This window comes from Talpa occidentalis, unplaced genomic scaffold (assembly GCF_014898055.3).
Source record: "Talpa occidentalis isolate TD23 unplaced genomic scaffold, MPIMG_talOcc4v2.1 talOcc4.2, whole genome shotgun sequence".
NCBI lineage: Eukaryota > Metazoa > Chordata > Mammalia > Eulipotyphla > Talpidae > Talpa > Talpa occidentalis.
This window is the reverse complement of record NW_023602073.1, coordinates 13,915,529-13,927,852: the sequence shown is the minus strand read 5'-3', so window position 1 is coordinate 13,927,852 and position 12,324 is coordinate 13,915,529. Positions and strand designations below refer to the sequence as shown.

Genomic DNA, 12,324 nt, shown 5'->3' with positions numbered 1-12,324 from the left:
GTAGGATTAAAACATTGCCACCAGCACCGGAGTGTTCCATGGCTTCCCATCCTTCGTACTTGGTATGGTCAAGTTTTTCTTTTTGTAAACTCTAGCCATGATAGGTAGTCTGATAGGTACCTAGGAGTATTTAGTATAAGTGTGTAGCAATATCTCGCCTTAGGTTTATATCACTGTCTCAGGACGGTGGGAGTGGGGTGTGAAAGGGAATGTAATGATTGCTATTTGGGCTTTCAGACCGGGGTAAATTTTAGTTAACTGTTGTTCTGAAAGGCTACAGGTGGTGCCAGTTATTCAAAATGGACTCCCCAAAACTTACACTTCCCCAAAAACCAATATTGTTGACATCTTTCCATGTGCTCATTTGCTGTCGGTAGATATCCTTTCCCCCATTTAAAAAATCAGGTTATCTACTTAATGAATTTTAAGAGTTCTATATATTAATAGATGTAAATCTTTTGCCAGATGTTTTGCAAATATTGTCTCCCAGATCTGTATCTTATCATTTTCTTAAGTCTTCCCAAAAAGACTTGATTTTTATGAAGTCAAATATTTTTTTAATTTTTTTTTATAGAGGCATGTTTTTTATTTTATTTATTTATTTGTTTGTTTGTTTGTTTATACATGCAATGGGTACAGTCAGAAGCGCGGGAGGGTGAGAGAATTCACCAGAGCGGGGAGCAGAGCAGGCAGAAGGACCGAAGTACATTGCTGAGGGGAGCAGCGGGCGGCAGGAGAGGTCTGCGTGCCATGTGGGACCCTCCGCAGGTGGCCAGGGAGCAGCCGGGGATCGAACCTGGGATAGAACCGGCCCTGGGATAGAACCGGCGCTGCAGAGGCTGCGGGCAGCTTCGCAACCCAGCGCTCAACCGCTGCGCCACTGGGGAGGCTCCCCAAATTGATTTTAGATTTTACATTAAAATCCTTTTCAGTTCCCTCGCCTCTTTCGCTGGAGGTGCTATAGCCAGAATGGGGGTATCAGCGAGTTCTGAGGTTTCTGTACTATTCCTGTCACCTGCTTTGGCAACTAACAGGGCCAGCAGTGGCTGTGGGGATTTTGCTAATTGGAGACTGGCTTGGGCTTTGGCCTTGATGTCCCATCCTAACAGAGGAATGGGGCAGGAAGGTGAGACTAAAAATCAATGTATGAACACGTGGCCTTGTGTTGAGCAGGGCAGAAGTGCTGTAAAGCGTCCTGGCTTAGGATGGCCATCAATGATAGTGAGGAGCACAGTTAACCAGTAGGTCAGTCAAGAGAACTGGAATAAGGTAAGGCGGAGTAAGTGGTCCCCATTTCCAGGGTCACCTGAGGCTCATCCATATAGTAAATAGGGGAGCCTGTCTCATCACTGGGCTGCTTCAGAAAAGGTCTTCTGCCCCAGGTTCTACGTAGAGGTAGCTGACCTGTGGTTTGGGCTGACCACTTCCCTCTCTGGAGTGGTACAGTCCCTCTTCCAATGCCCTGTGTGATGGCACAGGGGCATGGCCCTGGTGGTGCTTTCTTCAGGCACTTGTAGCTGAGGTGTCCCAGTGGCTACATGCTTGCCATATTTTAAGAGCTCAATAGCCACATACGGCTACCTGGTTTTCATACAGGACAGCACAGATATTTCTAATGCCTCACAAAGTTTTATTGGACAATGTTGCTAAAGATTTAAAAAGGCTTCCATTTTTTTAAATATTTGGTTCAGGCACTGAAGGAACAGTCTTATTTTTCACAGTATCACTGAGGTATAGACTTTATCTCAATACTAGAGATAAGAAAATCAAAGTTCTATAAGGATAAATAACTTACCTAAAATAATCCTTTAAAGCTTGATATTGTTCTTTATTGTCACTTTATACAAAGGTATTCAATCCCAAGACTGTATACTTTGCAAAATTCCCCTTTATTTTGTCCTTTTCTTTCTTCATAACAGTACATATAGGAAATCCCTAATTAATTTAACCCTGCTCTTCTCATTCCTTCAATATCTATACTATATGTGTAATGTATGTTTCAGAACACTTAGCTATTCCTGCCTATCTCTTCATTGCAACTTTAAACTGCCCCCCACTTTGCTTCTCTAAAGTACTATCACCATCATTTTCATCATTTTAAGTTTCTAAGAAGAGTCTGATTATACTGGCCAGTCAGGCCTTTACCTGGCTAATCAGATTCACTCTGGGAGCTTTGGAAACCTGATTCTCATACTTCACAATACAAACTACTATAAAAATATCTAATATTTGGACATGGGGGTTCAGAAATCAGTAAATTCCAACAGTGGTCTTGGGGTCCAATTAAGTTTGGGAGTTAAGCCTCAACTATCTCAGTCTAAGGAGGATAAAATTTCTCCTATTTCTCCCATGAGAGCAGAGGAGTAGAACTAAAATACAAACATAGAAACAGTAAAATTATCTACATAGACTTCTTATCCACCATTCTTCTAAGACACACATAATGCTCAATAGGGACTGAAGTTTATTTATCATATACACAAGTCATATCTGACAACTGAGAAAATGCTATTTACATAAAACTTTATAGATTAAAAATACATAGTATTTGTATTTTAATATAACAGGGCCCCAAGGATTCAAACAAGGAAGTTTGATTCCAAGTCTGCATTTACAATTATTTGCTCTGCTACAAAGAACTCTGGTGGAGGTAAACTTTGGCAGTATATGTCTCAAAAGCCAAATGTTACTGGATTTCATATACAGGGTTTTGCATCTGTAGAGGAAGATACAACTTCTTCAGCACATGTACCGGTTTCTGAGTCTTCCACTTCAGAATCCTCACCAGTTTCCTCTTCAGAATCAAATTCCTGACTATCCGGTGATTCAAAGTTAGCCAGAGGTTCATCACTCAGTCTCTGTTAAAGAATAAAGCAATAATTTGTTGAAAAAACTTTAAAATCCAAGTCCATTACCAGTAAGCTGATATAACTGACCTTCAAAGTTGTAATAAGGTTCTTTTCACAATGGTTCTCAAACAATTACAAACTCACTCACAAACAATTGTTATGTCAAAGTATCTCTACCTTGCCAGATCATATTTCAACAAAATCAAGACTATACTTTCAGGGATCATTTCTATAGTTCGTATTTCAACAAAATCAGTTGAATAAGTTTTATAAGGCACAAGTATTCAGAGTATAACTAAAATTAATAGCTCTCAACCTAGCTATAGAAGGACCATATTATTATGGACCAACACTTTTTTTTGCAGTTAAGAAAGCTACGACAGTACTTTCAAGTGAAAACCAAATATTAATTTGGTCACAGCTCTTAAGTAAAATGCAGTAATCCAGCTCAATTTTTGGTTTGAAAAACTTTCTTCCTATCAACAAGATGATTTTTTACAAATGTGAATTAGTTTTAGATTTTTTAGGCCAAGACTTGTAACATAACATCAGGCTAATGCTTATAAGCACATTAACTACTTCTAAATTTTAAAATTTTATATATAACCACCAAACATTTTTAGTACACCAAATAACATTTTGTAAATGATATTAAGATTAAATTAAAAACTTGTCAATGGTGGAATATTTTCCATATAATTTTTCTGGTAAGTTCATTCCTTTTTATATCTTTACAAGAAAATATTCTTTTGCTTCATAAAAGTTAATACTACCTAATAGGAGGTTGTTATCATGCATACACACATCTGTCTGTTGTATCTCATCTTCGACCATCCTACAAAGTAGAAACTACTACTCCCCCCTCTTTTTTTTTTTTTGTTAAATACTTACTGGTCACTTTTTTTTTTTTTTTTAAGGTATCTACTAGTCACACTATTGCCTCGATTTTATAGGGGGAAAAAGATGATTTTAAATCAAATGAGTGTTAAAACACCTACCTCGATTACCTCTGCCATGTATTGCACATGTTGTGCTACTTCAGCCAATTCTCTATTCTCCTTTTTCAGGCGGGCAATTTCATTGTCCTTCTGTTCAATTTCTTTATGAAGCTACATGACATAAGTAAAGCTCAGTATTCATAGAATTGGCTATGCCATATACCAACTTACATGCCTCCCAGGAAAATATGGATAGACACATTTATTAGGAAGTTCCTAACGAAGAAGCTGTCTTTGGTGCTGAATATCAGAGGCTTCATTTTTTTATCGCAATTCTGCTAGCAGTTTCCTTTCTAATTAAATTTTGTGTAGACCAACATTAAAACTAGTTCATATTGCTCTAACCAAATGCTAAGCCAAACAAGGAAGATAATCCTGGAACATTAAAATATGCCACCACATATATTCAGTACATACTTTCTCATTTTCCTTAAGCGCTTCATAGAGAGCCTTCCTTCGTTTTTCTGCCACTTCTTTCCAATATTGAGAGGATGGATTTTCTAAAATAAATTAATGTAACTTTGAAAGTCATTACTGTTATATGATGCTGTAAAAACCCAGTAAGTTTTTTTATTTAAAAGAAAATATTTAACTTTAGTATTACCCACATTCCTTAGTCATATCCATTTTTAAAAGATCCAAGTTAAAAAGCCAAATAAATTCTTTGCATTTTATTTCTCCCAACATTTTAAAAGATTTCAATCCTTCAGAAGAATCTCAATATACATACAAGGAATACACATCTATCTTCCCCCTTGTTAAAGACGCTTGCAACATTTGCTACTATTTGTACTTTTTGTCTGTTTAACACTGACATTTCTGAAAAAGTTTAGATCTATTATTTTATACATTGGATTAATATGTATTTATTTGAATTATATTAATTTTTAAGTGAGGTGATATTGGGGTACACCCACCAGGTATTACCACCATAGTGCACCCACCACCAACTCACTCATATTCCACCACAGCAGATCACTGTGCTGTCTTCCTCCTTTGTCTTTCCCTCCCTTCCCCCTCACCACCTTGGCATTTAGGTTCTGAAGTCAGCTGGCAAGGGTTAGTTTTCCAGCTTATCTTTATCTGACTATTAATTTGGTTACTTCTTAGTCCACACATGAGTGACACCATCTGGCATTTATCTTTCTCCTTATGACTTATTTCATTTAGCATTATCCTTTCAAGCTTCATCCATGTTGCCACAAAAGGCAAGAATGAACTTATATTTGGACTTGTTTCCATTAGGTTCAAGCAATTATGTTTGTCAAGAATATTGTGTAAGTTCTGTCCATCTCAGAGCACCATCAGAAAGCACATGCTGATAGTCTTAAGACACAGGCTATATTAAATGGGATCATGTGGTTAAAATGATATCTATTAAATTTCCCTTACAAAGATAACAATGTTACTTCAGTAAAAAAATAAATAAAAAGTAGGTTAAAAAAGAGTAGCAAATAAATATAGGACATTGTGTCTCAAAAAGTAAAAAATAAAAAATCTAGACTATATAAAAAAAAAGAGTAGCATACTATACCAAACCAAATTAATTTGGAAAACCAAAAATGTTAAGTTTATTTCCTAAATATCCAATCAACCTTTCCTAATTTTGCCTTATAAAATCCTACTGTCTACTACTTCTCTTTCTCCTTATTGTTCTCCAAGCAGGTCACTAGGAACCCAAATGTCAATATGACCTTGAGAAAGTCAACGAACTTAGCTCTAAATCTCAACTTTTTAAATCAGTAATAACATCAGGTGTCCTATGACTAGCATGGAAGCAATCATTTAAAATAATGCTTATAAAACATCATTAGTTTCCTCTCTTGATTTCCATTGCCATTCCATTAAAACCTAGCATTTACTACAGGCACAATATATCTCCATCTTCACTCCCTCGATCTCAGTCATGTTTCTGTTGGCTTCCTTACTTCATATTCTTCTAGGGTGTCCAAATTCCTCTTTACTTTATTCTCTAGATGTTTTTTCTGAAAAGATCATTTCTAATCTTATTAACCCTTAAGGCAATCCAGTATCATAGCTGCCAATATTAACCACTGTCTTTTCCTGGAATGTATCAACCATATCTGGATCTCACCAAACAATAGGTCCTGTCCAGATTTATAGTATTTGTATATTTTCAACAAAAGCAATTTTAAATTACCAAAAACATAAAAGTAAAATATCTAAAAGTGTCCTCAGAATAAGCGGCTGTGGGCAGAATTCATGAGAGTATAATAAATACCTTTATAATATTTAAAATTTCAAAATAAAAGTTTAATATAAATAAGTAAAATTTCTATACCTGTAATCATAAGATCAAATGCTTCTTGGGTAACTTCTCCAAGATCTTTATTTTCACTATGTTCTGGGACAGTCACAGCGCCAGAGTTGGAAGTCTTAGATATTAACTGGTTATTCCAATGTTTCCTTTTGGACATGCCTTTAACCAACTATAATGAATACATGTATCAATCTCATTTATTTTGATTTAATGAACAAGAAAAGCTGAGTGGTTTTGTCAATGAATAATTCAACAAATACTACTTCTGTAAGGCATATGTAATTGTTAAATCATTTGCAAATTTCAATGATTGAGGTCCTTCTGACCAAGAATATTTTGGCAATGTTTTTTAATATTGCCAAATTTTCAATATTGCAGTTTTAGTTGTACTCCATTCTAGTGCAGTAACACATACCTCATTTTCTCTTCCAACAAGAGATCCAGCTGCGGAAGGCTGAATCATCTTCAGAGTTCTTCTTGGAACAGGACTATTCTAAAAGTCAAGATAATTCATTATCTGGTTACAGAGTTTTCTATGGATTGTCACTGTTTTAGTCCTACTATAATTTAGGAGAAAAGGAAACACTAAGAACACTAATAATTGGTGTTCTATATACTTTTAGAAAGCTACACATAAACAAGACACTGGTTTAATCAACTAGCAAACTTTTCATTTCTTTAAAATTACAATAAAGTCTGAAGAAATTCTACAGATTCGATCACCGAAATGTGTTACAAACAAGTAACTTCTCTGCTCACATTTCAATATATGCTCTTGCTAAAGTCATTTTTGTCAGCTAATAGTAACCAGTTAAAATAAAAATTTAATAAAACTTGTCACAATGTTTCAAACCATGTATGATGAAATTCTAGTAAAATAGGAATATTTATATCCCTCTTAAAAGGTCTTCCACACGCAAAATCAACAATTTTCTAAACATCCTAACGTGGCAGAAATTCACAAAAGAGGAAACTGGAGGAAAAAGGTTGTTTACACTGCAAAATACCTCTTACCCAAAAAGGGATTCATTTCAAACTTCTCTTAAATTGTGACTATCCCCTAACACATTTATATGTATTCTTCAAAGGAATATCATTTTCAAGAACATACTTTACACAAAACCAAATATACATGTAATAGAGCACCCCTCACAACCTTTGTCATGCAGTTTTGCTTCACATCCATTCACAGCAGATGGCTAAAATGTCAGTGCCTGAGGCATAGTAAAATATCCCAACAAGCCCAAGCTATTGTTTTGGAAAAACTATTGCCTTCCTTGTAATATGTAAATACCTTCCTGTAGATTTCCTGATCCAAGAGCTCTCTCTATTTTTTGCCAAAAAAAAAAAAAAAAATCATTAGTTATACTGCCACCATGGGATAGCAAACAATGGTAAATACTCAAACAAGGTTAGCAAGAACACGATACCAAAGCAGCGTGAGAAAGTTAGTGATTCCACACTGTACTTCACATGGCAAGAGTTCATTTTTCCCACGGTAAAGTTTCTACTGCTGATCATTATCTCACTATTTAACTGAAGGACAATGCCAGCTACTCTGAGAACAAACATTACACCAACATTTCAGATATAATTTATATTATAGATTAGTCAACAGTCTCCAGACAAATAGAAAAAAACAATCTTGGAATCTTAATAATAGGTATTAATGTATTTAATGCTTGCTACTAATAATGGTCAAAGAAGTCAGCTGAATTATTACCACAAAAGAAAAAAAATGACAATTTCCAAGACTTTACTTTTATATAGGTAAGCTTTATAGCTAGCAGTCAGATCCCAAAGTACACTATTATCATTTTTTAAATATAGATCATGCATTGGAATAACTGACTTTTTAGAAAGGCTCTTACATATTAATAGGTCTCAACCTTTCTAAGAAAACAATTTGAGATTTTATGGACCCCTGTCTCACCAAAGAAAAAAGAATGCATAGCGCAAACTCACATAGAAGTTTGCATATACCTGTCAAGGAATTCGTAAACTCCTAAAATTGACTCTTACAGAACTAGTTTTAGTCAAATTCTTTCATTTTATAGATAAGTAAATTGCAGCTTAACATGGTAAATAAATAACTCAGCAAAAGGTGAGTTTTGAACGCAGAACTTGAACCAAACAGAATACAGGTCCTTTTATTACCAAGTGGCGTTAGCGCAGCTAGACTTTTCTTTAAACGTAAGGGTCTACTGAAATTATGTAATTATTGGTCTGTGATTTGCTCCCAAATAATCTGGTGGAAAAGGGGAATGAATGGAGATGTAGATGAAACAAGACTGGACATATACTGGTAACTGAAGTAGGGAAGGAAACAGATTATTTTACTGTTGACTCTATTTTTGAATATTTGAAAACTTTCTAATAAAAAGTCTAAACACACACAATGTACTATGGGAAGATTATCATTATCCAATGGAAGCTGATGGAATCAAAATCACAAATAATATAAAGCAGTTTTCAAGAAAATGAATTTACGAAAATGAATGTAAGGAGGATACTAAGTATGGAAGGCAAATAAAACAACCTATTATAAAACCATCTGCTATCACTTATGGAAGGCCTGTATTTGCTCTATGTAATTTAAATCTACAAGCAGATAGGGCTTTCCAGAAGATGGGGGGTCTCATCCCCAGGAAGCCTCAGAATATAATGCAAGCTGTGCGGTAGGTTCTAAGCTGTGAATTCATTTAGAAGCATAATAGCATAGGTGGTCAAAATTACAAACTCAAAAGCAAAACTCTGTAGTTATTTGGAAACTTTTGGGAAAAGGCACATCTTTGGATAGACATACATAAAATATTTGGAAAGAGATTTTCCAGTGGCAGCGGCATAGAGAGATTTAAGAAGTATGGCACAATACATGAAAATATTTGGAGAAGCAGAGAAAGCAGTGCATAGAGAGATTTAAGAAGTATGGCACAATAAGGAGGTTAGATGGTAATGAGTATGATATATTCTGGAAATATGTGCAATATAATGCAAAATGTGTCTCCATGAGCAAAGACACTAATTCTGAAGATACAATTTTGATAAAATCATTTCATGAAATATAATAGTAGAAACAGTATAATAATAATCTTGCATAAATACAGAAATTCCTACTAAGGAAGGAATCTAGTAAAAACTATCAGAACTAATAAATTCAGCAAGGTTGAAGAATATAAGATCAAGATACAGAAACAAATTGTATTACTATATAGTAGCAATGAATACAGCAAAAATTCAATTTAGGAAACAACTCTACCTCTAACAGCAATAAGCATATACGCCACAAAAAATTTAACAGTATAAAATTACATAACATTATTGAAAGAAAGATCTAAGTAAATACAAAGATTTCCCCTGTTTGTGGGTCAGAAAACTTAATATTCATATTTAATTTTTTAAAAGTTCTCAGACTGAAAAATCAGTAATGTAAGGTTCATAGAAATTACAGCCAGAATAAATATGCTAAATTACATCAAAAAACTTCTAACCACATGCTTTCTACAGTAAATCTAAGTAATTCTATCACATACCTTCACATATTCTTGGGTTCCTTCTTGTTTCTGCTTCATATTGGGATTCATTATACACCTGGTGAAGAACAAAAGATTAGTAATTCAAAAACAGAATTTGTGTTTGTACCTGAAGGTAAAGTCTAGTTTTGTGGTTGTTGAAAATATCCATATAAATAAAATGAGTCATGAATTTTAAAAATAATCCTTTCTCACTATACGCAAACTCACCTGTCAATAACTAAAGTTAGTGACTCATGATTATCTCTACATAAAAAGACACAATAATTCTAAATGGCAAAGCCTTGTTACTAAATTAGGAAAATTATGTATTCTCAACAAATTACAAAACATGATGGCGTCCTGCATCAGGTAACAGTGCTTTCAGAGATCTCAGAATTGGTCACCAGAAAAAGCAAAGCCTAATTACTCCGTGTGCTCAAGTCCATCCTAAAGAACTACATCCTAACTCTGCTCTTTCAAAGGTACATTTAAAGCCAGAACAAACCTGGCTCTGGTACCAGCTTAATAGTGACTTCGCATCTGATCAAATGAGATCTTGCATTTACATTTGTAGAAATGCTTAATCACCAGGAACTGAGACAGAGGGAAGAAAGGAAAGAGATGCAGGAAGATAAAGGGGTATGTAATGTGATCAACCAGACCTCTAGGCCTGACTCACCCCAAATCCAACTCCAGAGTCAAGTCTATGTCTCCCAGAGTTCCTGATTTTGTGGTCATCTCTTTACCCAATTCAGTGCCCTTCAAACCTTGGCTAGCTCCATCTCAGGTTAATACATTTTACACTGTGCCCTAGCACACCGACAAACACTAACAAAAAAGTTTAAAAAAACAATCTAATTGTGCGAGGCACCCTATTTTTTTTTTTCCTATTTCAGTGAAACAAGACATGGTCAGGGTACTCAATGGGGCTTTGGAGATGTCTTTCAAATTGCAGGTGATCGCCTGGATTCCTGAAATCATTCTCGGAGCCATAAGCAACGTTGTCCAGAAAACTGTTAACTCAACATTGGAATGGAAGGGACTAGAAGATAGGAAAGCGCATGCCAGTGAGTAGCGAGCACTGGTTCATGGCACGTCTTTAGGGCTAGGGTTAGGGGTAGGGTCGATGGCTGTGCTCGAAGCTGTCCAAGCCTCTGCAGCACGAGTTCGATCCCCGGCCAGGGAGCTACCCACGTGGTGCAGCAGACCTCTCCTGACTCGCCTGCTGCTCCCCTCAGCAGTGTATTTCAGTGGATCCGCTTGTTCTGCTGCCCCCTCTACTCTGGTGAATCCTCTCACCCCCTGAATCTCTGGCCTGCACCCCAGTTCTTGCATGCATAAATAAATATTAAAAAAAAAAAGTTCAGTCACGGATGAACTAAAAAAAGCTAATGCTTTAGATATTTACCGCACTCTCAGCAACCTCGCACCCTTATTTTGATTCTCTACTTTTCTAAATAACCAGATTTAAAATCCCAGCAGAGGGCTGAGCCCAGAGGACCTGCCGACGACCAGGTGAGACCAAGGTCACCTGCGCAGGTGTAGTTTCTCAACGGGAGACGCAGGAGTCCGCGACCTTCTCCCGAGAGCCCAGTGTGCAGACCTGCCCGATCAAGGCCAGCCACAGGGAAAGGGGTGGGTGTCCCGCCTCATCCCGACCGCCGGGCACCCCCAGGCTGATTGCCCCTCACTCCGCCAGGCCCCGCCGGGTCGCCCCTCGGATCCCCAGACCCCGCGACCCGCGAGGGGCGGGCACTGCAGGGCGGCGCGCCCGAATTGTCCAATCGCCGCGCGCGCCTCGCGACGGCGCCCGCCGGCCAATAGGGAGCGCGGAGCGGAGAGCGCGCCAAAACCGGCCCCGCCAATGAGAGCAGCCCCTCACCTCATCGCCCTCCCCGGCCGCGCGCCCGCGACCGTTCAACAGCCCCTCACCCAGCCCCGGCCGCGGCCCGGCGGCTGTCAGCGGAGAACGCGGCTTCCGGCTGGCGGCCGCGGAAAGCCGTCACCTCCCGTCACCTCCCACTGAGGGGAAACGCTCACCCCGCGAAGAGAAGGCGGGAGCGGGTTCAGCGGTGCCTCGCACAAGCCCCGCAGCCAAAGCGCGTTCGTTCCACCGGCGGCCGGAACGATGGGCGCGCGCGGATGTAAAAGCTGCCCGACTCCGTGCGCCCGTCCCAGGCGGCCACGTGACCTCCCGGCGCAGGGTGGGGCCCAGATCCGACCAATCGCCGCTGGCCCGGCCTCCGCTTCAGCCCCGCCCTTCGTGCGCCTGCGCGGTAGGTGCAGCGTGGATTTGATCTGGGGCGGGTGGACGGGGTGGGCGGGGCGGGTGGACGGGGTGGGCGGGGCGGGTGGACGGGGTGGGCGGGGCGGGTGGGGCGGGGCGTGCGGTCATTCGCTGGGAGCGTCCCTTTAAAAATCAAACGTCAGGGCCGCCCTGGTGGCGCACGGGGTTAAGCCCCGCACTATGGGGCAATCAGCAGCCCCTGCAGCACGAGTTCGATCCCCAGCCGGCCAGGGAGCAACCCACATGGTGCAGCAGACCTCTCCTGTCTCCCCTCAGCAGTGTATTTCAGTCTGCCTGTTCTGTTCCCCACTCTGTCTCTGGTGAATACACACGCACACGCGCACACACGCACCTCTGCCTGTACCCCAGTTCTTGTATGCATAAATAAATAAAT

The 12,324-nt window shown here is 39.0% G+C and overlaps 1 protein-coding gene across 5 annotated transcripts; it reads right to left on the bottom strand.

Annotated features, from left to right (window-relative positions):
• Positions 1-912: 912 nt before the first annotated feature.
• Positions 913-11,836, bottom strand: GMNN (geminin DNA replication inhibitor). Of its 5 annotated transcripts, none has more exons than XM_037518940.2 (8): positions 11,684-11,836; positions 9,662-9,719; positions 7,423-7,455; positions 6,544-6,621; positions 6,150-6,297; positions 4,265-4,347; positions 3,848-3,958; positions 913-2,858 (listed from the first exon to the last, which is right to left on the bottom strand). In XM_037518940.2, exons 2-8 carry the CDS (start codon positions 9,710-9,712, stop codon positions 2,697-2,699), a joined length of 666 nt encoding a protein of 221 aa, XP_037374837.1. In that variant the 5' UTR covers positions 9,713-9,719; positions 11,684-11,836; the 3' UTR covers positions 913-2,696. The 5 variants fall into 5 exon arrangements, with proteins under 5 accessions (XP_037374837.1, XP_037374838.1, XP_037374839.1 ...); XM_037518941.2 differs by lacking the exon at positions 11,684-11,836 and adding an exon at positions 11,175-11,330; XM_037518942.2 differs by lacking the exon at positions 11,684-11,836 and adding an exon at positions 11,052-11,160.
• Positions 11,837-12,324: the final 488 nt, after the last annotated feature.